This window comes from Oncorhynchus mykiss, chromosome 4 (assembly GCF_013265735.2).
Source record: "Oncorhynchus mykiss isolate Arlee chromosome 4, USDA_OmykA_1.1, whole genome shotgun sequence".
In the NCBI taxonomy this organism is placed as follows: domain Eukaryota; kingdom Metazoa; phylum Chordata; class Actinopteri; order Salmoniformes; family Salmonidae; genus Oncorhynchus; species Oncorhynchus mykiss.
In genome coordinates this window covers 27730407-27757366 of record NC_048568.1, presented here as the reverse complement: position 1 = coordinate 27757366, position 26960 = coordinate 27730407, and the positions used below count along the sequence as shown (strand labels likewise).

Genomic DNA, 26960 nt, shown 5'->3' with positions numbered 1-26960 from the left:
AGTTTATGGGAAGTCTGGTGTATTTCATGTGTTGACCACTTGGGGGCCTTCTTGTCCACGGTCATTGCCAGGTCAGAGCTCAGTCGCAGCTCTGTCCCCTGCTTAGGCGATGTACATTTTGGGTCTCCCTAAACTGAGACAGAGGATGAGATTTGTGTCGAGGTTGGGTAACTCATGCTAAGGTTTTTTCACATTTTTGTAGTACAGGGCTTGTTCGACATTGCAGCCGAATGTGCAAGCGACTGTCTACCGACTGATCTACAAATCACCTTGCGTAATAAATAACTACTCATTATTATTTGTAGAGCAGTCAGTCAGTCACAATTTACCCATGATACATAACGGTTGATCCTCTCGAACACGGCCACAATCCTGCATTTCTCAGACTTGATAGAGTACTCGATCAGTGGTCGGCATTGCTGGAGCTTGCATGCACCTTTTAACCACCGACATAGACTAGACACCAAACCTGCTTTATTTTATGCTTTAGCAACCACCATCGCTTTTTATTATAATGGGTGTGGAAATCGAAATAATATCCCCAGGAGATGGTAAGTTTTTCTACGTTTGATTCTGGATCGTTATCTGCTGCGTGTGTTTATTTATTTAGCCTATTTATTTAGCTAGCCATTACGAAATTGTGGGAGATGTGTTATTATTATCATAATGCGGTGGGAACGTTTAACGGATTTACAGCCAGTGCAAATGATTTAGACGTGGGCTACATTTATTTTTCAAGACCCATACATGTTCCTCGGTCTCACACGGTCACGGCATGGAGTGATCCAGCTTTTGTCAAATGAACGTCAGATTTTACTTTTCGTAGCAGGTTAGAATAATTTACGCAGCAGGTTAGGATAATTAACGTAGCTGGTTAGGAGAAGTAGGTTAAGGTAAGACAAATAGTTAGGGTTAATTTGACTAAGGCTGAATCCATGACCCTCTCACATATCGTTCTAGAACTCTCGGCATTAATGCCAGCCTTCTTCTATGGCCAGCTCCTTCTATTGTGATTGCTGCTTTCATCTGTATTAACACTGACTTGAAGTATTATTTCGATATTACGCAGTGTGTATGTTGATAGTAAAAGGAATACGATATTGTTACTTCCAATGATTTGATGTAACAACATTTCATAAAGAGCGCATGTCAGTCATGATAAGGGCACATCCTATTATTACAGTGTATGCCACACACACACACACACACACACACACAATACATTTGACTAAATATTGTTTGTTTTCTTTTCAACAGCAAGGACTTTCCCAAAGAAGGGTCAGACGTGTGTCGTTCATTACACAGGTAAAGAGTGTGTGACAAAAGAGCATCTGGTTGGGAAATTATTGTTTTGTTTTTCACTAGGTGGGTCATTCTCTGCCTGGGGGTCGTCTCTCAGACATCCAGGTCAGACGGACAGGAAAGAGAAAGTAAATGTGAACATTCCGTCTTGGTGATTACACGTTTATTACATGTTTATAACGTGTGTATGGCGTGTAAGCCCTGACCACATTTAGTAAACTGGTCAATTGTTTGGTCGTTAGGCTGTTGGTCGATCGAGATTTCTTTACTTGAGCAGTTGCAAATTTTTTTTTTAAAATCATGGTGTACGAGACACCTGTCCTATTCGTGCCTGTCTGAGTCGACTAATCCATTGTGGAGGCCATGGGGATGGCACAGTCCATCAGTCTAATGCATGTGCTACTGAAGTTGTACAGTGGGGCAAAAAAGTATTTAGTCAGCCACCAATTGTGCAAGTTCTCCCACTTAAGAAGACGAGAGAGGCCTGTAATTTTCATCATAGGTACACTTCAACTATGACAGACAAAATGAGAAAAAAAAAATCCAGAAAATCACATTGTAGGATTTTTAATGAATATATTTGCAAATTATGGTGGAAAATAAGTATTTGGTCAATAATAAACGTTTATCTCAATACTTTGTTATATACCCTTTGTTGGCAATGACAGAGGTCAAACGTTTTCTGTAAGTCTTCACAAGGTTTTCACACACTGTTGCTGGTATTTTGGCCCATTCCTCCATGCAGATCTCCTCTAGAGCAGTGATGTTTTGGGGCTGTTGCTGGGCAACACGGACTTTCAACTCCCTCCAAAGATTTTCTATGGGGTTGAGATCTGGAGACTGGCTAGGCCACTCCAGGACCTTGAAATGCTTCTTACGAAGCCACTCCTTCGTTGCCCGGGCGGTGTGTTTGGGATCATTGTCATGCTGAAAGACCCAGCCACGTTTCATCTCACGATACAGGCCCCATTCATTCTTTCCTTTACACGGATCAATTGTCCTGGTCACTTTGCAGAAAAACAGCCCCAAAGCATGATGTTTCCACCCCCATCCTTCACAGTAGGTATGGTGTTCTTTGGATGCAACTCAGCATTCTTTGTCCTCCAAACACGAGTTGAGTTTTTACCAAAAAGTTATATTTTGGTTTCATCTGACCATATGACATTCTCCCAATCTTCTTCTGGATCATCCAAATGCTCTCTAGCAAACTTCAGACGGGCCTGGACATGTACTGGCTTAAGCAGGGGGACACGTCTGGCACTGCAGGATTTGAGTCCCTGGTGGCGTAGTGTGTTACTGATGGTAGGCTTTGTTCCTTTGGTCCCAGCTCTCTGCAGGTCATTCACTGTGGTTCTGGGATTTTTGCTCACCGTTCTTGTGATCATTTTGACCCCACAGGGTGAGATCTTGAGTGGAGCCACAGATCGAGGGAGATTATCAGTGGTCTTGTATGTCTTCCATTTCCTAATAATTGCTCCCACAGTTGATTTCTTCAAACCAAGCTGCTTACCTATTGCAGATTCAACTTCCCAGCCTGGTGCAGGTCTACAATTTTGTTTCTGGTGTCCTTTGACAGCTCTTTGGTCTTGGCCATAATGGAGTTTGTAGTGTGACTGTTTGAGGTTGTAGACAGGTGTCTTTTATACTAATAACAAGTTCAAACAGGTGCCGTTAATACAGGTAACGTAACGAGTGGAGGACAGAGGAGCCTCTTAAAGAAGGAGTTACAGGTCTGTGAGAGCCAGAAATCTTGCTTGTTTGTAGGTGACCAAATACTTATTTTCCACCATAATTTGCAAATAAATTCATTAAAAATCCTACAATGTGATTTTCTGGATTTTTTTTTCTTCTAATTTTGTCTGTCATAGTTGAAGTGTACCTATGATGAAAATGACAGGCCTCTCTCATATTTTTAAGTTGGAGAACTTGCACAATTGGTGGCTGACTAAATACTTTTTTGCCCCACTGTATATGGTTAAGGACAACGGTGCAACACTAATCAAAATAATATTATTTTATAACAAATGTGCTTTCTCCCGCCTTTAATGGTGGTCGCTGTCTGCAGTTCTGAAACATCAGTGCTCTGTTGAATTGGTGCTTTTTCTTAGACCATGTTGCGATGTGCATAATAGCAAAGTTGGCCTCCCAAGTGCCGCGGCGGTCTAATGCACGCTGACACGGTCGCCAGGTGTATGGTGTTTCCTCCGACACATTGGTGCGGCTGGCTTCCGGGTTAAGCGGGCATTGTTTCATGAAGCAGTGCGGCTTGGCTAGGTTGTGTTTTGGAGGACGCACAGCTCTCAACCTTCGACTCTCCCGAGTCCGTACGGGATTTGCAGCGATTGGATACCACGAAATTGGGGAGAAAAAGGGGTAAATAAAAAAAAGTAAAAATTATTTTGAGCAAAGTTAACCAGTATATTGGTGTTGAGAACAATGTGGCAGAGTTAGCAGCAGAGTTCGGACACAAGAAAACAGCCCTTGCCTTAATGATTAATTGTCTAAGAAAATTAATTAACTTAATTAGGTCTATAATCATTAGCCTAACTGTTAAATGTGTCTGGCTTTATAAATTATCCGTATACAGTACCAGTCAAAAGTTTGGACATACCTACTCATTCAAGGGTTTTTCTTCATTTTTACTATTTTCTACATTGTAGAATAATAGTGAAGACATCAAAACTATGAAATAACACATATGGAATCGTGTAGTAACCAAAAAGTGTTAAACAAATCTAAATATATTTTATATTTTATATCCAGCTTCACAAGGAATGCTTTTCCAACAGTTTTGAAGGAGTTCCCACATATATGGAGCATTTGTTGGCTGCTTTTCCTTCACTCTGCGGTCCAACTCATTCCAAACCATCTCAATTGGGTTGAGGTCGGGTGATTATGGAGGCCAGGTTATCGGTCACTACTTCTTGGTCAAATAGCCATTACACAGCCTAGAGGTGTGTTGGGTCATCATTGTCCTGTCGAAAAACAAATTATAGTCCCACTAAGCGCAAACCAGATGGGATGGCATTACACAGCAAAATGCTGTGGTAGCCATGCTGATTAAGTGTGCCTTGAATTCTAAATAAATCACTGACAGTGTCACCAGCAAAGCCCCCCTACCATCACACCTCCCCCTCCATGCCTCACGGTGGGAACCACACATGCAGAGATCATCCGTTCACCTACTCTGCTTTGCACAAAGACAAGGCTGTTGGAACAAAAAAATCTCAAATTTGGACTCATCAGACCAAAAGACAGATTTCCACCTGTCCATTGTCCATTGTCCATTGCTTGTGTTTCTTGGCCCAAGCAATTCTCTTCTTCTCATTGGTGTCCTTTAGTAGTGGTTTCTTTGCAGCAAATCGACCATGAAGGCCTGATTCACGCAGTCTCCTCTGAACAGTTGATGTTGAGATGTCTGTTACTTGAACCCTGAGGTGTTTATTTGTGCTGCAATCTGAGGTGCAGTTAACTCTAAACAACTTATCCTCTTCAGCAGAGGTAACTCTGGGTCTTCCTTTCCTGTGGCGGTCCTCATGAGAGCCAGTTTCATCATAGCGCTTGATGGTTTTTGCGACTGCACTTGAAGAAACGTTCAAAGTTCTTGACATTTTCCGGATTGACTGACCTTCATGTCTTAAAGTATTGATAGACTGTAATTTCTCTTTGCTTATTTGAGCTGTTCTTGCCATAATATGGACTTGGTCTTTTACCATATAGGGATATCTTCTGTGTACCACACCTACCTTGTCACAACACAGCTGATGGGCTGAAACGCATTAAGAAGGAAAGAAATTCCACAAATTAACTTTTAACAAGGCACACTTGTTAATTTAAATGCATTCCAGGTGACTACCTCATGAAGCTGGTTGAGAGAATGTCAAGAGTGTGCTAAGCTATCATCAAGGCAAAGGGTGGCTACTTTGAAGAATCTAAAATCTAAAATATATTTTTATTTGTTTAACACTTTTCCGGTTGCTACATGATTCCATTTGTGTTATTTCATAGTTTTGATGTCTTCACTATTATTCTGCAATGTAGAAAATAGTAAAAAAATTCAAATAAAAAAAACCTTGAATGAGTAGGTGTGTCCAAACTTTTGACTGGTACTGTATAGCCACATAAATTAGACCGATTCTGCTTGTGTTGCCTGTTTGAGTGTTTGTTTAATAGCCTACTGATTCCTTGAATACCAAGCGTCACGCAACACAACATTTCGGAAAAACAATTTCACAAATTCTTTAATTCTTGCTTTGATATAATAAAAGCTTTACTTTTTTTCTCTGGTATTACTTATCATTTATTTCATGTTGTTTACACTGTTCCAAATTGTCAGCAAAATAATATTTATAATAATATCCCCCCCTTTTCATGATCTCCTTATTATTATTATGATCATCATTTTAATAATAAATAACGTCATTAACATTCGTAGGCTTCGTAGCCTATAGCAGCCTTGTATAAATACCATCAAGCTGTATGTCTAAAAGTGCATCCTGTTTAGCTCCTTAACTTCTTTCCCCTTGATCTCCATTAGACTATTTTCCACAACTAGTCAAATGTATTCCAAACATCTGACTTCCCCTTTACCTCCTGAGCAAGCAGTGAACATTCTCCCGCTTCGAGTTTATTTGTCACATCCTCTGCATCCATTTTGCTGTCACATGTGTTACAGTGTTCTGAGTTTATTATAACCAATTTATGGTTATGATATGCCATAAGTCCTATTGGTCACGTGCATGTGATGCATGTGTCACGTAAAGAGAGTAAATGTTGAGGGAAAAGGGAATGCTTTTCCTTAGCAAATTAGGGATTTTGGTAACAAAACCTTTATCAGAAATGGCTGTAATTTTGTTGCAGCTTCAGCAACACGGACAGCGCGATAAACACTGTTGATGTTCTGTGGTGGTCGCTGCAGCAGGGATGAGAGAGAGACAAGACTATAAACACTGTTGATGTTCTGTGGTGGTCGCTGCAGCAGGGATGAGAGAGAGACAACACTATAAACACTGTTGATGTTCTGTGGTGGTCGCTGCAGCAGGGATGAGAGAGAGACAACACTATAAACACTGTTGATGTTCTGTGGTGGTCGCTGCAGCAGGGATGAGAGAGAGACAACACAAAAACACTGTTGATGTTCTGTGGTGGTCGCTGCAGCAGGGATGAGAGAGAGATAACACTATAAACACTGTTGATCTGTGGTGGTCGCTGGAGCAGGGATGAGAGAGAGACAACACTATAAACACTGTTGATGTTCTGTGGTGGTCGCTGCAGCAAGGATGAGAGAGAGACAACACTATAAACACTGTTGATGTTCTGTGGTGGTCGCTGCAGCAAGGATGAGAGAGAGACAACACTATAAACACTGTTGATGTTCTGTGGTGGTCGCTGCAGCAGGGATGAGAGAGAGACAACACTATAAACACTGTTGATGTTCTGTGGTGGTCGCTGCAGCAGGGATGAGAGAGAGACAACACTATAAACACTGTTGATGTTCTGTGGTGGTCGCTGCAGCAGGGAGGAGAGAAAGATAACACTATAAACACTGTTGATGTTCTGTGGTGGTCGCTGCAGCAGGGATGAGAGAGAGACAACACTATAAACACTGTTGATGTTCTGTGGTGGTCGCTGCAGCAAGGATGAGAGAGAGACAACACTATAAACACTGTTGATGTTCTGTGGTGGTCGCTGCAGCAAGGATGAGAGAGAGACAACACTATAAACACTGTTGATGTTCTGTGGTGGTCGCTGCAGCAGAGAGGAGAGAGAGCCAACACTATAAACACTGTTGATGTTCTGTGGTGGTCGCTGCAGCAGGGAGGAGAGAGAGACAACACTATAAACACTGTTGATGTTCTGTGGTGGTCGCTGCAGCAGGGATGAGAGAGAGACAACACTATAAACACTGTTGATGTTCTGTGGTGGTCGCTGCAGCAGGGATGAGAGAGAGACAACACTATAAACACTGTTGATGTTCTGTGGTGGTCGCTGCAGCAGGGATGAGAGAGAGACAACACTATAAACACTGTTGATGTTCTGTGGTGGTCGCTGCAGCAGGGATGAGAGAGAGACAACACTATAAACACTGTTGATGTTCTGTGGTGGTCGCTGCAGCAGGGATGAGAGAGAGACAACACTATAAACACTGTTGATGTTCTGTGGTGGTCGCTGCAGCAGGGATGAGAGAGAGACAACAGGTGCTAGTTAAACAGTCACTCGCTGTCATTTTCTTTTTTACACAGAGCAGCAAGTCTGAGCCCGGCCCGGCACAACCAAATCAATTGCGGTCAGACTCCCTCTAGTCATTTGTGTGTCTTAATGATTTCATCAAACAGAGCGCTTAAAGCATCAGACAAGCTCAGTGCATATAGTTGATTTGATTAAAACATAAGATGTGTCTATATGGAAAAATACATGTTTATTTTGTCGGGGACAGCCCTAATGCCATGTGTGTTGAGGTAACCAGACGTCCTCGATTTCGGGGACAGTCTCCGAATTTGGTGACCTGTCCCTGGCTAGAGTTGTCCCCTGAAATGCCCCCAATTAACCTGCAGAAAGAAAGCACCTTTGAAGTTAAATTGAGGCTGATATTTCAATAATCAAAACACTGTGTTCAATCAGATTTGCATGTGAAAATGGTCTATTCCTGTACCCAACTCATTTATTGCCGCAGATGCTTTAAGAGAACATTTGAACAGTGATACATTGTAAACACTGCATGAACAACCATTCTGATGGCCAGATAGTCCATCCAACAGCATTGGCTACCAAACCTGGCTGATTTAAAAATGACTTGATAAACTAAGATTAAGAACTGTGAAGTCGTAATCCATTGCTGGTCACCATAGTGTGGGTGTATGTGCGCCAGTTTATGTCTTCTTTGAAGACATGGCTGGAACTCTACTACAAGTGAAGTTTAATACACCTTTAATGTTTGGTGGTGATCAATGTTCTTTCAAAACATTTTCGGCACTGAGCAAATGTCAAGTCAAACTTGAACGTTGTGAAAATTCTGTGCAACTTTTATGCGCATTTACTGTGAACACCGAGGCTGTACCTGCTTTAAGTTACAGTTATGGCCAAGTAGTTACTGTGAACACCGAGGCTGTACCTGCTTTAAGTTACAGTTATGGCCAAGTAGTTACTGTGAACACCGAGGCTGTACCTGCTTTAAGTTACAGTTATGGCCAAGTAGTTACTGTGAACACCGAGGCTGTACCTGCTTTAAGTTACAGTTATGGCCAAGTAGTTACTGTGAACACCGAGGCTGTACCTGCTTTAAGTTACAGTTATGGCCAAGTAGTTACTGTGAACACCGAGGCTGTACCTGCTTTAAGTTACAGTTTTGGCCAAGTAGTTACTGTGAACACCGAGGCTGTACCTGCTTTAAGTTACAGTTATGGCCAAGTAGTTACTGTGAACACCGAGGCTGTACCTGCTTTAAGTTACAGTTATGGCCAAGTAGTTACTGTGAACACCGAGGCTGTACCTGCTTTAAGTTACAGTTATGGCCAAGTAGTTACTGTGAACACCGAGGCTGTACCTGCTTTAAGTTACAGTTATGGCCAAGTAGTTACTGTGAACACCGAGGCTGTACCTGCTTTAAGTTACAGTTATGGCCAAGTAGTTACTGTGAACACCGAGGCTGTACTTGCTTTAAGTTACAGTTATGGCCAAGTAGTTACTGTGGCTATTTGATCATAATGTAGGTCTGCCAGAGTGGCCTACCATCAAAAACAATGGAGAAAATGCATCCCATAACATTTTAACATGGAAATAGCTGTTCTATCATTCAACCTACAGTAGCAGCCCATGTGTGGTGTTCAATGTAGGCCTAAATTCCGTGAGACTTGTGGAAAAAATATGCAGGGCTTGGCATTAACCTAGTCAGACAAGGAGGTGACGTAAAATGTGTTGTTTGATGCAAGAAACAACTTATAAAGCTATCTTAGCTTATTCAAGCCAGTCTCAAAATACAACACTGTCCCTTTAAGACAGACAAAATGCTCTTTACCTGACTTGCTTTTCAAAGATGGCTAGAAATGTACACATTTTGTGCTCTTGTAGGAAGCAACCACTCTCACATTGCTGACTAGACATGAGCTATAACTGGGCTATTAACTCACTAACTAGCAAAGAATATGAACACATGTGCATAGGTGGCTACATGCAGCTCTCACTTTGATCTCAAAACAGTTAGTTCGTTTTGCACACTAATACGTCTTGCATAGTTAGTTTTGTTTCTGTATGTTGTGTTGAAAGTGGCTAACATTGGGAATTCCCACAGTAAAGGGAAACGTTGATAGTGTTAACTAAATGGGAAAACAGGGAAGTTGAGAGATGTTCAATCTCGTGCTTCTCTGCGCGGGCTGATATTTCTTCTGCACAGCAGTCCCGGGAACATTGGTGGTAATACATTTAAAGCTCAACACTTTGTCTTTATGTCGAGTGATTGATTGCTGTTTGGTATATTGTAGCCCAGAAAGCGAGAGTGGTAGGCTACTGGTAGTAATAAAGACATAGGTTACTGAACCTGTTCCTTCTCTGAGTTGAGTTTTTTTGCAGATCATTGAGAGGGAGATAGACCGAGAGAGAGAGGGAGAAAGAGATATGGATATGGCTGTGCTCAGGCCTAGTCTCCTGCAGTACTCTATATTAAGGCCTGCTGTGCTGCTGTGTTGATGTGTGTAGGGAAGTTGACCCTATTACCGTAACACAAATGCTAAATCTGCATTCTTTCTGACCCCCCCCCCTCCCTCTTTTCAGCTCAGCTGTTAATGCCAACCATGTTGAAGAATGAACCTTTTGTGTCAAACCCACTCTGGAAGGAGATTAGTTAACATGTGCTTCATTAGGCCAAAGAGATAAAAACCTTCACTGAATTAGTGCATTATTTATTTGAGCTGAGTATACTAAAATCCATCACGTGCCACACTGCAAAGTGAAGTTCCAACTCACAGAATTTAATGGCTGGCCCAAAGGTGATGACGTCATGTCACATGGTTTTGGTCATTGAAATCCTGATACTATTCATGCTGTGTCTGTTTACTGTCGTTGTATTTTGTCTACCATAACAACAGACATAAAGAAATAAAACACAACACAAACAATAACAACAAATGGACTCTCATTCCCAATAACTTCAGACAACAGATACAAAGGAACAGAATACAAAGACAAAGAAACACAAACAGACGGATTCTCATGATCAATATCTTCACATCTACTGGTATACTAACACAACCTTAAAACATCCATGCACACAGTACTGTGTCTCCCAGTCCCAGCAGTATCTCTGGTCTTATTTTTAACTTCACTTTCACCACTTCCTTATGCTACACACACACACAGGCACGTGGTGACCTCGCGGAGCAATGGGTTCTGCTTAAGATAGTATTGTATCCTGAATTAGCCTAGATGTCATTATGGGGCAGTGTCAGACCGCTCCCTGATGCCCATCTCTGACTCACTCGTTCCTCTCTTACATGAAATCTCTTGCCTATGGGTCCTCTCCACTCTCCTCTGATGGCGTTTGACCCTATAGGTTCTGAGAATGACCGCAGAGAGAATTGTGGGTGTCACTCTCCTTCTCTGGTGACAGAGTTACGAGCTGCGTAAGCACCGGGGTTCTGTGGGTTCCACAGGCGTCATGTCACCTCTATATGGGGCTGTTCCGGTTGTCTTGAACCTCCTCTCCAGTGAAACGTGATGATGTAGTCACTTGGATGGTCAATCCCCAAACAGCAGTTATTTGAAAGATTTGAAACTCTCAGCTTAAAGTTTTTCCTAGCCATGCAGTAGGCCAACACTTAGATAAAAACAGGTGTTATGTAGAACCTAGAAGGGTTCTTCAGCTGTCTCCATTGGAAAACCTTTTGAAGAACCCTTTTAGGTTCCAGGTAGAACTCTTTGAGTTCTATGTAGAACAATGTCCACAGAGGGTTCTACATGGAACCAAAAAGGGTTCTCCTATGGGGACAGACGAAGAACCGTACTGTTGTGGACGTGTGTGGTAGTAGGACCAGGCAGGCTGACAGGTCTGGCAGGCAGGCAGTATTGGAGTAGTGGGCAGCAGGCCATGTTACAGTATATCCATCAGGAGCCACATTGATTTTTTGATTTCGATTTGAAGCAACCCTCACACACACACATACACACACACATAAATACATACATAGACCTCTGGCCTTAATGAAAGATGGAAAGATGAAGGGGAGTAGTCTCTAGCAGGAGTTGGAATTGTGTTCCAGACTGGGAGATGAAACAGCATAGTGATTAGTGTGGGAACCATAGTGCCTGCAGTATGGTTAAATGTAGCTCACAGATAGCATCCTTCCTCTCAACACCTTCACTTATTCCTCACACTTTTTAAAATTTTTGTGTATAATTATTTTCAATACTATACGGATCTCTCATGGCCAGACTACGTAATCTATTATGGACAGACTAATCTCTTATGGCCAGACTACGTAATCTCTCATGGCTAGACTACGTAATATTTTATGGACAGACTAATCTCTCATGGCCAGACTACGTAATCTCTTATGGACAGACTAATCTCTTATGGTCAGACTACGTAATCTCTCATGGCCAGACTACGTAATCTCTCATGGTCAGACTATGTAATATTTTATGGACAGACCACGTAAACAATCATGGCCAGACTACGTAATCTCTTATGGACAGACCACTTAAACAATCATGGCCAGACTACGTAATCTCTTATGGACAGACTACGTGAACAATCATGGCCAGACTACATAATCTCTTATGGACAGACCACGTAAACAATCATGGCCAGACTATGTAATCTCTCATGGCCAGACTACGTAATCGCTTATGGACAGACCAAGTAAACAATCATGGCCAGACTACGTAATCTCTCATGGCAAGACTACGTAATCTCTTATGGTCCGACTACGTAATCTCTTATGGACAGACTGTAATCTCTCATGGACAGACCACGTAAACAATCACAGCCAAACTACGTCATCTCTCATGGCCTGACTACATAATCTCTTATGGACAGACCACGTAAACCACCATGGCCAGACTACGTAACATCTTATGGACAGACCACGTAAACAATCACAGCCAAACTACGTCATCTCTCATGGCCAGACTACATAATCTCTTATGGACAGACCACGTAAACAATCATGGCCAGACTACGTAACATCTTATGGACAGACCACGTAAACAATCATGGCCAGACTACGTAATCTCTCATGGCCAGACTACGTAATCTCTTATGGACAGACCACGTAAACAATCATGGCCAGACTACGTAATCTCTCATGGTCAGTCTACGTAAACTCTTATGGACAGACTACGTAAACAATCACCTGACCAAATAATGTTCTGTTTAGGTTCTACTAAACCCCCCTACAGTACCGTAGTGTAGCTAACTTAATCAAAGTAGCTAAAACCACTTACTAAGAGCAACTGCAGAGATTAGGCCTATTGAGACCAAAGTGCTATGGAATAGGATAAGAGCAGCAGAGATTGCGCTAATTACAGGTGTAGGATCTTAATTTGAGCCAGTTTGCTACAGTAGGAAAATAATCCTGCAGCAACAGGAAATATGAATTATTATGTGGATTATAATTAATGGACATTTTAGTAGGTGTTGATACAAACCTCAAATACACTACATGTTTTACATTTACTGCACTGTAGGAAACTTTTCCGGCAACAGGATGATCAAATTAAGATCCTACATCTGTTGCACTAATGTATAGCAGCAGGACTGTTGTGCTTATACCACAACATTAAAGATGCAGGGCTACATCTGAGCTGTCTCATTAGGTGAAACACCAATTCCAGTGCCAAAGATTCTACTGATATATGAACGACGAAGCAAGAACAGATATTTCTCGTTGACACGTGTTCACAGTCCCGTGATGTGTCAACATGTCTATAAGAGCGTGCTGCAGACAGATCGCGTATGTGTGATATCTCCTTACATCTCTGGGCCCTGGTGGACGAGGGGCCATGTGTGTGTGCTGGCGTATGTGTGTGTGTCACGTGTAGACACAGATACAGTAAACGGAGTATAAATAGCATAGTTGGCCTGGACAGCCTGTCCAGAAAGACATCTCATACTACTCAGGAGGGTCTGGGGGCAAAATCTGAAAGGGCACTCTATATAGTGCACTACATTTAGCCAGAAGTATAGTGCACTATATGGGCATATAGGGTGCCATTTTGGACACACATGGGTCTTCCCTTAGTATTTTCACACCCAACCCAAGCAGAGAACATGGGATTAAGGGCCAGTTTGTCATGCTTTTTACACTGTCTATTTACCCATTGCCTGCCTGATATCTAAGAGTGTCTAGGACTGTTCTGCAGGAACAGGAAAGGAAGGATCCTGTTTTTATTTTCATTCAACTCCACTCTGACTCAACCAAGATAGGGTGACCTCACTACATTTTGTATTCAGTTACTCACAGACTGATACAGTAGTTAAGGGTCTGGGTCTCTGTTGCAGGAAGAGAAATGGACCAGCTTTATTTTCTCAAAGCTACTTTGGAATTGCCCCAACTCAAACAGACTTGGAATAGCATGTAGACTTTTTCAGTTAGAATGGGCTTTAATCTCCATGGTGCTGTAATATACAGTGCATTCGGAAAGTATTCAGACCCCCTGACTTTTTCCAAATGTTGTTACTTCACAGCTTTATTCTGAAATGGATTAAATAAATAAAAATTCTCATCAATCTACAGCGAAAAAACGAAATGTTTGCAAATATATTAAAAATAAAAAACACCTTATTTACATGAGTATTCAGACCCTTTGCTATGAGACTCGAAATTGAGCTCAGATGCATCCTGTTTCCATTGATCATCCTTGATGTTTCTACAACTTGATTGTAGTCCACCTGTGGTAAATTCAATTGATTGAACATGATTTGGAAAGGAACCCACCTGTCTATATAAGGTCCCACAGTTGACAATGCATGTCAGAGCAAAAACCAAGCCATGAGGTCAAAGGAATTGTCCGTAGAGCCCCGAGACAGCATTGTGTTGAGGCACAGATCTGGGGAAGGGTGACAAAAAATGTCTGCAGCCTTGAAGGTCCCCAACAACACAGTGGCCTCCATCATTCTTAAATGGAAGAAGTTTGGAACCAGCAAGACTCTTCCTAGAGCTGGTTGCCCAGCCAAACTGAGCAATCGGGGGAGAAGGGCTTTAGTCAGGGAGGTGACCAAGAACCCGATGGTCATTCTTGACAGAACTCCAGAGTTCCTCTGTGGAGATGGGAGAACCTTCCGGAAGGACAACCTTCTCTGCAGCACTCCACCAATCACACCTTTATGGTAGAGTGGCCAGACGGAAGCCACTCCTCAGTAAAAGGCGCATGACAGATTGCTTGGAGTTTGCAAAAAAGGCACCTAAAGACTCTCAGACCATGAGAAACAAGATTCTCTGGTCTGATGAAACCAAGATTGAACTCTTTGGCCTGAATGCCAAGCGTCACGTCTGCAGGAAACCTGGCACCATCCCTACGGTGAAGCATGGTGGTGGCAGCATCATGTTGTGGGGATGTTTTTCAGTGGCAGGGACTGAGAGTATAGTCAGGATCAAGGGAAATATAAACTGAGCAAAGTACAGAGATCCTTGTTGAAAACCTGCTCCAGAGCGCTCAGGACCTCAAACTGGGGCGAATGTTCACTTTTAAACTGGACAACGACCCTAAACACACAGTCAATACAATGCAGGAGTGGCTTCGGGACAAGTCTCTGAATATCCTTGAGTGGCCCAGCCAGAGCCTGGACTTGAACCTGATCAAAAAATCTCTGGAGAGACCTGAAAATAGCTGTGCAGCGACGCTCCCCATCCAACCTGACAGAGGTTGAGAGGATCTGCAGAGAAGAATGGGAGAAACTCCCCAAATACAGGTGTGCCAAGCTTGTAGCGTCATACCCAAGAAGACTCGAGGCTGTAATCGCTGTCAAACGTACAGAGTAAAGGGTCTGAATACTAATGCAAATGTGATATTTCTTGTTTTTATTTTTTACTAAATTTGCAAACATTTCTAAAAACATGTTTTTGCTTTGTCATTATGGGATATTGTGTAGATTGATGAGGGGAGAAAACGATTTCATCTGATTTAGATTAAGGCTGTGACATAATAACAAAATGTGGCAAAAACTCAAGTGGTCTGAATAGTTTCCGAATGCACTGATAGACATAGGCTAAGTTGTTTTTAAACACATCCAACTGTTTACCCATTCAACAAATGGGTCTTAATCATGTCATACTGAGGATCACTATACTGTGTAACTGGCCATATAATTCCTGCTTGGGAGAAAATGTAAAAAATATTACCCATATTGTATTCGAAATAAACATCCTAGCTCGGTTTCACTGTGGTTTTTATTTGAAATATGGGTCATAATGTTTCCGTCTTCTGGAGCACTTTACTGTGCCTATAACTCCAGTCTAGCCAGGGGAGATACAGTATTAACAGATGGTCTTCGGACCCGTCGACTCCAGGCTTGGACTCCCGCCCAGTGGCCCTGCAGGCAGGCTGACTGATATCTGGGCGACAGGGATTCCTGGAAGCCTGCGGTCCTACTAAGTTTAGGGGGGAATGAAAGAGGAGAAGCAGCCAGTACTGTACAAGACTCTGGGTGACTCTGGGTGAACCGTCCCACTCTGGGTGAACCGTCCCCTGCCTGACCGGAGTTAGCATGCTAGGCTAGTTTTATTGCCAACTATTTACGCTGATGTTATGTCTGTCTACTGTGGTGGTATAAATAAATCATTGGTTATTTTAATACAACTTGGATAAATCATGGGTTATTATAATACAACTTGGAAACGATGCTTACGCATATCTTACGAGATGTGACAAGTTCCTCAGATTGAGATGCTGTCATGTTTTTTTTATGCAGGTGAGGGTGTTGATACCGTGGGCAATGGTGGAAAAAGTACCCAATTGCCATACTTGAGTAAAAGTAAAGATACCTCAATAAAAAATTACTGAAGTAAAAGGGAAAGTCATGCAGTAAAATATTACTTGAGTAAAAGTCATATTATACCTAAGTATCAAAAGTAAAAGTTAAGTATATAAATTCTTACAAATTCCTTAATATTAAGCAAACCACATAGCACAATTTATGTTTTTTTTTTTTTACAGATAGCGAGGGGCACACTCCAACACTCAGACATTTACATACAAAGCATTTGTGTTTACTGAGTCCACCAGATCAGAGGCAGTAGGGATGACCATGTATTATCTTGATAAGTGCGTGAATTGGACAGTTTTCCTGTCCTGCTAAGCATTTTAATTGTAACAAATACTTTTGGGTGACAGGGAAATTGTATGGGAGTAAAAAGTACATACAGTGCCTTGCGAAAGTATTCGGCCCCCTTGAACCTTTGCGACCTTTTGCCACATTTCAGGCTTCAAACATAAAGATATAAAACTGTATTTTTTTGTGAAGAATCAACAACAAGTGGGACACAATCATGAAGTGGAACGACATTTATTGGATATTTAAAACTTTTTTAACAAATCAAAAACTGAAAAATTGGGCGTGCAAAATTATTCAGCCCCTTTACTTTCAGTGCAGCAAACTCTCTCCAGAAGTTCAGTGAGGATCTCTGAATGATCCAATGTTGACCTAAATGACTAATGATGATAAATACAATCCACCTGTGTGTAATCAAGTCTCCGTATAAATGCACCTGCACTGTGATAGTCTCAGAGGTCCGTTAAAAGCGCAGAGAGCATCATGAAGAACAAGGAACACACCAGGCAGGTCCGAGATACTGTTGTGAAGAAATTTAAAGCCGGATTTGGATACAAAAAGATTTCCCAAGCTTTAAACATCCCAAGGAGCACTGTGCAAGCGATAATATTGAAATGGAAGGAGTATCAGACCACTGCAAATCTACCAAGACCTGGCCGTCCCTCTAAACTTTCAGCTCATACAAGGAGAAGACTGATCAGCGATGCAGCCAAGAGGCCCATGATCACTCTGGATGAACTGCAGAGATCTACAGCTGAGGTGGGAGACTCTGTCCATAGGACAACAATCAGTCATATATTGCACAAATCTGGCCTTTATGGAAGAGTGGCAAGAAGAAAGCCATTTCTTAAAGATATCCATAAAAAGTGTTGTTTAAAGTTTGCCACAAGCCACCTGGGAGACACACCAAACATGTGGAAGAAGGTGCTCTGGTCAGATGAAACCAAAATTGAACTTTTTGGCAACAATGCAAAACGTTATGTTTGGCGTAAAAGCAACACAGCTGAACACACCATCCCCACTGTCAAACATGGTGGTGGCAGCATCATGGTTTGGGCCTGCTTTTCTTCAGCAGTGACAGGGAAGATGGTTAAAATTGATGGGAAGATGAATGGAGCCAAATACAGGACCATTCTGGAAGAAAACCTGACCTGAGACTGGGACGGAGATTTGTCTTCCAACAAGACAATGATCCAAAACATAAAGCAAAATCTACAATGGAATGGTTCAAAAATAAACATATCCAGGTGTTAGAATGGCCAAGTCAAAGTCCAGACCTGAATCCAATCGAGAATCTGTGGAAAGAACTGAAAACTGCTGTTCACAAATGCTCTCCATCCAACCTCACTGAGCTCGAGCTGTTTGTGCAAAACTGATAGAGACATACCCCAAGCGACTTACAGCTGTAATCGCAGCAAAAGGTGGCGCTACAAAGTATTAACTTAAGGGGGCTGAATAATTTTGCACGCCCAATTTTTCAGTTTTTGATTTGTTAAAAAAGTTAGAAATATCCAATAAATGTCGTTCCACTTCATGATTGTGTCCCACTTGTTGTTGATTCTTCACAAAAAAATACAGTTTTATATATTTATGTTTGAAGCCTGAAATGTGGCAAAAGGTTGCAAAGTTCAAGGGGGCCGAATACTTTCGCAAGGCACTGTATTCTCTTTAGGAATGTAGTGGAGTAAAATTATAAGTATATAAGTCAAAAATATAAATGGTAAAGTACAGGGTCTGGTTGCATAAAACATCCCAAGTGTTTCCCTTAAGGGTTTACCCTTAATCATTTTAAGAGTTTACCTTAAGGAATAATTTTCCCTTACCCAAGGCAGTTGTTTAAGGGTGTTGCATAGAGCCACTCAAATATTTCCTTAGGTATGGGCATACTTAAGGGGTTTTGTGGTAGTTTGAAGTCATGTATGGCAGAAAGAGTATCTGGTTACCATGGAGACAGACTCACTCACTGACTAAAAGTCCCCTCAAAGAGATCACTTTCAATTTGTGAGATAGTAAAATATAACTTTGATAATCAAGAAAGGATAACCAAATTGCTTCAGAAGATAATAAACCATGTTTCTTGTAGTTACTTTTTTCTCAACTTGTTTATATTACTTTCTAGTACGTCAAGCTAACTTACAGAGTAGCAATAGCTAACTAGCCACCTAGCTTTGTAGTCATAGATTGTGCACCTTCGATTGTTTAGCTAAGTAGCTAGCTAGCTGGTTGTAGTTTCCCTTTTGTAACCAAAGCATATGAAAGCAAATTTAATCTCCACAAATGCTGTTTACATTGATATCCATACTGAATGAAGCAGTTAAGGGATCTCATGGGCACCCTTAACCTTTTCACTTAATTTAAGGGGGGAATTCACCTTAAAATGTTTAATGCAAATGACTTAAAGTTAAGGAAACTTTAAGGGAAAAGACGAGGGAAAAATGTACTTAAGGTCTTTAATGCAACCGGGCCCAGACACCCCCTTCCCAAAAAAATAGCGTAACGACCCTGTGTTTATAAGCATGGAAATCGACCCTGCCGCACGAGCATGCTTTTGCAGGACAGTCGATAGCGCGTCGGACCTCGGACTAGAAGGTCGAGGGTTCGAGACCTGCTCCCTACTGTTTCATTACAATACTTAAGTACTATTTCATAGTATTTTTACTTAGTTACTTTACACCACTGACCGTAGGTCGGGTGAGGTTAGGGTGTTGGATTGGTCAACAATGGCTGTTTCTGGAACAGTCTATTATAGTATTCTATAGGGGTATTATAGTCCCATATGTCTTCTTCATGTTGACATTAACATTTCTTCCATTTACGCAAAGAAATAACCTATATTTATCGTTACTGTATTTTGGGTTGATGTCGGGTGATTGTGGAGGCCAGGTCATCTGATGCAGTTTTCCATCACTCTCCTTCATGGTCAAATAGCCCATACACAGCCTGGAGGTGTGTTTTGGGTCATTGTCCTGTTGAAAAACAAATTATAGTCCCACTAAGCGTAAACCGTATGGGATGGCGTATCGCTGCAGAATGCTTTGGTAGCCATGCCGGTTAGGTGTGCCTTGAATTATAAATAAATCAAAGACAGTGTCACCAGCAAAGCACCATCATACCTCCTCCTCCATGCTTCATGGTGAGAACCACACATGCGGAGATCATCCGTTCACCTACTCTGCGTCTCACAAAGACACGGCGGTTGGAACCAAAAATCTCAAATTTGGACTCATCAGACCAAAGGATAGATTTCCACCTGTCCATTGTCCATTGCTTGTGTTTCTTGGCCCAGGCAAGTCTCTTCTTCTTATTGATGTCCTTTAGTAGTTGTTTCTTTGCAGCAATTCGACCATGAAGACCTGATTCACACAGTCTCCTCTGAACAGTTCATGCTGAGATGTCTGTTACTTGAACTCTGTGAACCTTTTATTTGGGCAGCAAGCTGTGGTGCAGTTGACTCTAATGAACTTATCCTCTGCAGCAGAGGTAACTCTGGGTCTTCTTTTCATGTGGCGGTCCTCATGACAGCCAGTTTCATCATAGCGCTGGATGGTTTTTGCGACTGCACTTGGAAGAAATGTTCTAAGTTCTTGAAATTTTCCAGATTGACTGACCTTCATGTCTTAAAGTAATGATGGTGTCAGGCGTGTACGTACTTGAGGTGAAGTCAGGTGCAGGAGAGCAGAGAATTATGAACAGGCACACACTTTATTACGGCAGGAGAGATATACAGACGGCCGCAGCTGCGTCAAAAACCTCCTCCAGCCAACAAGGCAAAGTGTCACACAACATAAATGTATGACAATACAAATAAGCTTAGTGAAAACAGATGGAAAATAACAAACGCTTAGCCTAGTGCGTACAAGACGTAACACATAAATAATTTGGCACAAAGACATGAGGGGGAACAGAGGAATAAATACATACAGTGGGGCAAAAAAGTATTTAGTCAGCCACCAATTGTGCAAGTTCTCCCACTTAAAAAGACGAGAGAGGCCTGTAATTTTCATCATAGGTACACTTCAACTATGACAGACAAAATGAGAAAAAAAATCCAGAAAATCACATTGTAGGATTTGTAATTAATTTATTTGCAAATTATGGTGGAACAAGGAGAGGGGCCGACTTCGGCGGAAGTCGTGACAGATGGACTCGTTTCTCTTTGCTTATTTGAGCTGTTCTTGCCATAATATGGACTTGGTCTTTTATCAAATAGGGCTATCTTCTGTATACCACCCCTACCTTGTCACAACACAACTGATTGGCTCAAACATTAAGAAGGAAAGAAATTCCACAAATGAACTTTTAACAAGGCACACCGGTTAGTTATACAACGGGTGGGTCTAACCCTGAATTCTGATTTGTTAAAAGCTCATTCCAGCCGATGTCACAAGTTACCACCGACTAAATCTATGACATTAAAATTCCTATTTATTCTGTTCCATCTGACTGCGCAATCCACTGTCTCATCAACCCATGCAGGGAAGTTATAAACTTGATCTCCACTATAAAAAGCATCAATACATTATGTCACATTTCTTTTAGACTAACATTTAGTTTTCAACAACGGAGATCTGTATAGACCTTACTGTCTCTCCGACATTTTCAATGTTCAAATTCGATCTCCAACTGTCTCATAGTAATGAACGTGTAGGGGTCGGGAGTCGGGACGAGAGAGAGAGGCATGCAGGCAGCATTTCTCAGCCAGTCGAAGTCATGAATTAGCTGGCATCATTTTCATCGATGTATAAAAATATCAATTGATAAAAGGTAAAACGAAACGAAGTGCAGCTAGTTTACAGTCTTTCCAGCTTCAGTTTGAAGTGATTGTGTTAGCTGTGTTGTTGGCTAGCTCCTCTGAACAACAGTGTCCTAACAAGAGAGCACATTTTCTATGCCAGGTAAAATTAGTAGGTGTCCAAACTTTTGACTGATACTGTACATTAAAAAATATATAATTAGGATTTTGTCTCAGTTTTCTACCCAAGCCTGTGAAAGGTAAATGATTAAGTATTTTCTGCAGTGTCTCTGTCTCAGTGCCTCTGGTGGAAGTGTTTAATGGGCCTAATGTTGTTAGCATGCCTGAACGGACAGATGTTCATGGGCACATTCATTGTCGTGCTGCTACTGAATCTCTGCCTGTCCTGTATCTGTCTGTGTTTCTCCTGTGTTCTAGATGCAGGCGAGACATGGCCTAGTTAACCATCAGAAAGAATCTACAGAAAGAATCAGGCCACTGCCTCCTATTTCAAATTCCCTTTGCTCATTTAGAAAATTGAAATGAGCCCACGATCTGGATAATGAAACCCAATGGAATTACTCTTGTTTTTGTGCCATTCCTGTATTATCAGAATCTGCCTTTGATGTTGGATTTTGGAATACTATGATTCCTAGGCATTCCAGACAGTTCCTTGCTGCTGAGGTGAAGGATTGCCTGTAAAACAGTGCTCTGTTTTGTTTTAGTTTGTTTTTAAGGGAATTGTTTGAATGACTTGAATGTAACTGATCTTTGTGAGGAAAATATGCTTGTGTAGGCCTTGCTTTGTGTTCAAATGATGCTACAGGATTATCTCCATCAACATAACAAACAGTTTAAGAGACTGACAGTCTGGATTTGGTAGCGCTCCAGTCCTCTCTGTCATAATAAATAAGCAACAGAGAACATGGAAATCAGATTATATCCCAGAGAAATAGAAGTGCAGTAAATGTAAGTAACCTAATCTATGTTCATTTAACTGTTAGCTCCGAGGGTATTTGAAAATAAAAGAGAGCCGCACACTCTAGGAGCTCAGATGCAAAAATGTAATTACCAACGTTTCGACAGCCAAGCTGTTTTCATCAGGCTATATACATGGTATATTCAGGGGATATATTCATCAGGGGAAATATTCTGATGAAGACAGATTGGCTGTCGAAACGTTGGTAATTACATTTTTGCATCTGAGCTCCTAGAGTGTGCGGCTCTCTTTTATTTTCAAGTTTTCTACTCCACTAGCCAGCACCTCGTCTTAATAGGTGTTCTACTCCACTAGCCAGCACCTCGCCTAAATAGGTGTGCGTTTCTTTTTCTTCTAGATAGCTCCGAGGGTATTGTCTGCAATAATCATATGCACATAGAATTTTATTCCACTGTTTGCACTGAAACGGTCTGCCTTAGGAAGAAGCCCACTGTGGGCAGCCCACTCAGTACTATTGACTCAAATGTAAATGTCACTGACATGTCTACCTAGGATCAGCCTCTCAGAATAGCACTAAAAACAAACAAGTAACCCAGAAAAGGACAAAAAAAATTGCCCATATTAACATATGTAGCCTGAGAAACCAGGTTCATGAAATTGACAACTTATTAACAACCGAAAACAATCATATTCTGTCCATATCTGAAACACACTTTGATCATTAATTTGATGACTCAGTAGTAGCTATACATGGTTATAGAATATATAGGAAAGATAGAAATGCAAATGGTGTTGCCATGTATGTCCAGAGTCATATTCCTGTTAAGTTGAGAGAGGATCTCATGTCAGATGATGTGGAAGTAATAAATCAAATCACATGTTATTTGTCACATACACATGGTTAGCAGATGTTAAAGCGAGTGTAGCGAAATACTTGTGCTTCTAGTTCCGACAATGCAGTAATAACCAACAAGTAATCTAACTTAACAATTCCACAACTACTACCTTATACACACAAGTGTAAAGGGATAAAGAATATGTACATAAAGATATATGAATGAGTGATGGTACAGAACGGCATAGGCAAGATGCAGTAGATGGTATAGAGTACAGTATATACATATGAGATGAGTAATGTAGGGTATATAAACATAAATTGGCATAGTTAAAAGTGGCTAGTGATACATGTATTACATAAAGATGGCAAGATGCAGTAGATGATATAGAGTACAGTATATACATATGAGATGAGTAATGTAGGGTATGTAAACAAAGTGGCATAGTTTAGTGGCTAGTGATACATGTATTACATAAAGATGCAGTAGATGATAGAGTACAGTATATACATATGAGATGAGTAATGTAGGGTATGTAAACATTATATTAAGTGGCATTGTTTAAAGTGGCTAGTGATACATTTTTACATCAATTCCCATCCATTTCCATTATTAAAGTGGCTGGAGTTGAGTCAGTATGTTGGCAGCAGCCACTCAATGTTAGTGGTGGCTGTTTAACAGTCTGATGGCCTTGAGATAGAAGCTGTTTTTCAGTCTCTCGGTCCCTGCTTTGATGCAGTAGTGGATACAGGTTAATGTGCCTCACCTAAAGCCTATTCTCGTAGGAAGTTGCTATAGACCACCAAGTGTTAAAAGTCAGTATTTGGACTGTGTGTGTGAAATGTTGAAAGATGTATGTGATATCAACAGCGAGGTATATTTTTTGGGCGACCTAAATATTGACTGGTTGTCATCCATCTGCCCACTCAAAAAGACTGGTTCAAGTAATCAGTCAACCTACCAGGATATTTACAAACAGAACAGGAACTGAATCATCCATTTGTATTGATCACATCTTTACTAATATTGCAGAAATATGCTTTAAATCAGTATCCACACCCATCGGATGTAGTGATCCTAATATAATAGCCATATCTCGAACAACCAAAGTTCCAAAGACTGGATATTATGATCATACAAGAGGATACAAGGATTCCTAAGTGGAAGATGTGAAATATATTTGTTGGTCTGATTTGTGTAATGAGGAACATCTGGACACTGAACTTGAAGAATTTATGAAACTGCTTCTTCTGGTTACTGATAGGCTCCCATCAACAAACTGACTGTTAGAACTGCCAAATCCCCATGGATAGATGATGAATTGAAAAACTGTATGGATGAGACAAAGATAATAGCAAATAAGTCTGACAACACAGCAGACTGGCAGACATACAGGAAATTGAGAAATCACATAAGTAAACTAAACAAAAATAAACTACTTTGGAACAAAGATATACAGTGCCTTGCAAAAGTATTCGGCCCTCTTGAACTTTGCGACCTTTTGCCACATTTCAGGCTTCAAACATAAAGATATAAAACTGTATTTTTTTGTGAAGAATCAACAACAAGTGGGACACAATCATGAAGTGGAATGACATTTATTGGATATTTCAAACTTTTTTAACAAATCAAAAACTGAAAAATTGGGCGTGCATGGAAGGAAAGTGTCAATAACATGCATGTCAGTCTCTTCTGGCTCAAAGTTGAGGAGAGATTGACTGCATCATTATTGGTCTTTGTGCGAGGTATTGATGTGTTGAAGATACCGAACTGTCTGTTCAAGCAGTTGGCACACAGTTCGGACACTCATCGGTACAACAAAGACATGCAACCAGTGGTCTCTTCAGGTCCCCAGGTCCAGAACAGTGGCTGGGAAACACACAGTATTAAATAAAGCCTACGTGTAACTCTACCACCCCAGGTAACTCAAGCTAGCAATACAACCAGTTTAAAAAAACAGATACAATAACAACTTTGTGCACTAAGGGGACTGTGAAGAGAGAGCCATTTTATATATATTGTATTGTAATTTGCACTGTACTATGCATTAGACCTAGATATTGTGTGTATGTACTGATATGTAGGCTGTGTGACATTATAAAATGTATTTCAGTTCTTGACTAATAATGTTCCCTACTATGTAGTATGTCATGTTTCATGTGGACCCCAGGAAGAGTAGCTGATGCAAAAGCAGTGGCTAATGGGGATCCTAATAAATACCTACAAGCACACTTACGTGTACACAGTAGTACTCATATAAAGCAGAACACGTGAAAATAAGAAACTTTCAAACGCCTACCTGAACCTAGGAAGATCATTGACTTAACAGTGTTTGTGTGATGTCTCTCCACCAGGTATGCTGCAAAATGGAAAGAAGTTTGACTCTTCTCGAGACAGAAACAAGCCCTTCAAGTTCAAGATCGGGCGACAGGAAGTCATCAAGGGCTGGGAGGAAGGAATCGCACAGGTGAGACTGCATTGTCTTATGTTAGGTAATGCGCTGCATCTGCACTCATGATATTTTATGATAAAATTGCAACATATGATACGCAAGTGTTGACAATTCCTCTGTTGTCTCCCTCCCTCTCTCCTCCCCTCTCTGCCCCAGATGAGTGTGGGTCAGCGGGCAAAGATCACCTGTACGCCTGACATGGCTTATGGAGTCACAGGTCACCCTGGGGTCATCCCCCCTAATGCCACCCTCATCTTTGACGTTGAGCTCCTCAAGCTGGAGTGAGTGACCCCTCTCTGGGGTCAGGGGTGAAAGGTCAAATGTGGCCTAAAAGGTCACTCACTACCTCCCCGTTTAGGGGGTAACATTGCCCCACACCATCGAGCAACCAACCCCCTCTGCTCCTTAGATTTTTGTTGCATCTTCAACTACTCAATACTTAAGGATCTACTGCTTTGTTGCCAACTTAGTATTATTGTAGATGGATGCTGCCTGACGCTAAACTGATTTTTAGACTTTTTACACACTCATGATACCATAGTTTGGCTTCCTCTGTGTTAATGTATGTCCATGAGCATTGCTTTTTCCTTTTTTTAGGTTGTACATTTTATTTAATCTGTATGACAAAGAAACATAGTAGAACCATCCGACGAAGGACGTAATATATTGCAATGGAATGTCACTGCCTTACTGTTTTCCAAAGCACAAAACAAGGTGTAACAGTACAACTACTCTGTATCTCAGGATTCCTTAACGCCGGTCCTGGAGAGCTACTGGGTGTGGCTTTTGTTCCAGCCCAGTACTAATGCAGATTGAAGGTGTGTTAGTGTTGGTCTGGATCAAAAGCCTGTACACTCCAGTAGCTCTCCAGAACGGGAGTTGTAGAACTCTGTCGTATCTTGACTAGGCATTACCAACCACTCTCTGCATTGCCACTTTTGATAAAGGTCTGTCCTGCTGAAAGCTTTAAAGGTTAGTAGTTTTCCTTGACCATGACACCTGAGCAGGTAACACCAGCAGTGTATTCATTACACCAATTCTGTTGCAAAACGTTTCTTAAATGGAGGCAAACGGAACGAAACGGGGAGTGCCTAGCTAACTTTGTCCATTATAAACTCGTTTTAGTTGCAAAACTTTCTGGACTAATGATTACACCCTGTTAACACTACAACTAGGGCCTGGTGTTGTTTCTGGTTAGCTCACATGGTCATGAAAAACCCTGTATAATGATAACTGAGGTTTCTGTGTTTAGTACATTTTGTATCCATCAAACATTTACTGCAAGAATACCACAGATTTGACTAAATGAAGGACATCAGGAACACAAATGCACTGTACAGTCCTACTCTTACAACCCATGGATAGTTTGGATACTATGACTGTTTAATCGATCAACTCTTAATAAAAACGGTGAGTACTTGTTTATTGAAAATCTG

General features: G+C 41.3%; 1 protein-coding gene across 1 annotated transcript; it reads left to right on the top strand.

Moving 5' to 3' along the window:
* Nucleotides 1-124: 124 nt before the first annotated feature.
* Nucleotides 125-26960, top strand: LOC110522434 (peptidyl-prolyl cis-trans isomerase FKBP1B). Its single transcript, XM_021600818.2, has 4 exons — nucleotides 125-551; nucleotides 1258-1305; nucleotides 25427-25539; nucleotides 25681-26960. The coding sequence occupies exons 1-4, from the start codon at nucleotides 515-517 to the stop codon at nucleotides 25807-25809; spliced, it is 327 nt and encodes a 108-aa protein (XP_021456493.1). The 5' UTR covers nucleotides 125-514; the 3' UTR covers nucleotides 25810-26960.

Excerpts from the sequence above, each read along its gene's own strand:
- LOC110522434 (XM_021600818.2), top strand. The coding sequence starts at position 515 with ATGGGTGTGGAAATCGAAATAATATCCCCAGGAGATG. Across the intron at positions 1,306-25,426 it reads GTGTGTCGTTCATTACACAG|GTATGCTGCAAAATGGAAAG; the intron begins GTAAAGAGTGTG and ends TCTCTCCACCAG. Across the intron at positions 25,540-25,680 it reads GGGAGGAAGGAATCGCACAG|ATGAGTGTGGGTCAGCGGGC; the intron begins GTGAGACTGCAT and ends TCTCTGCCCCAG.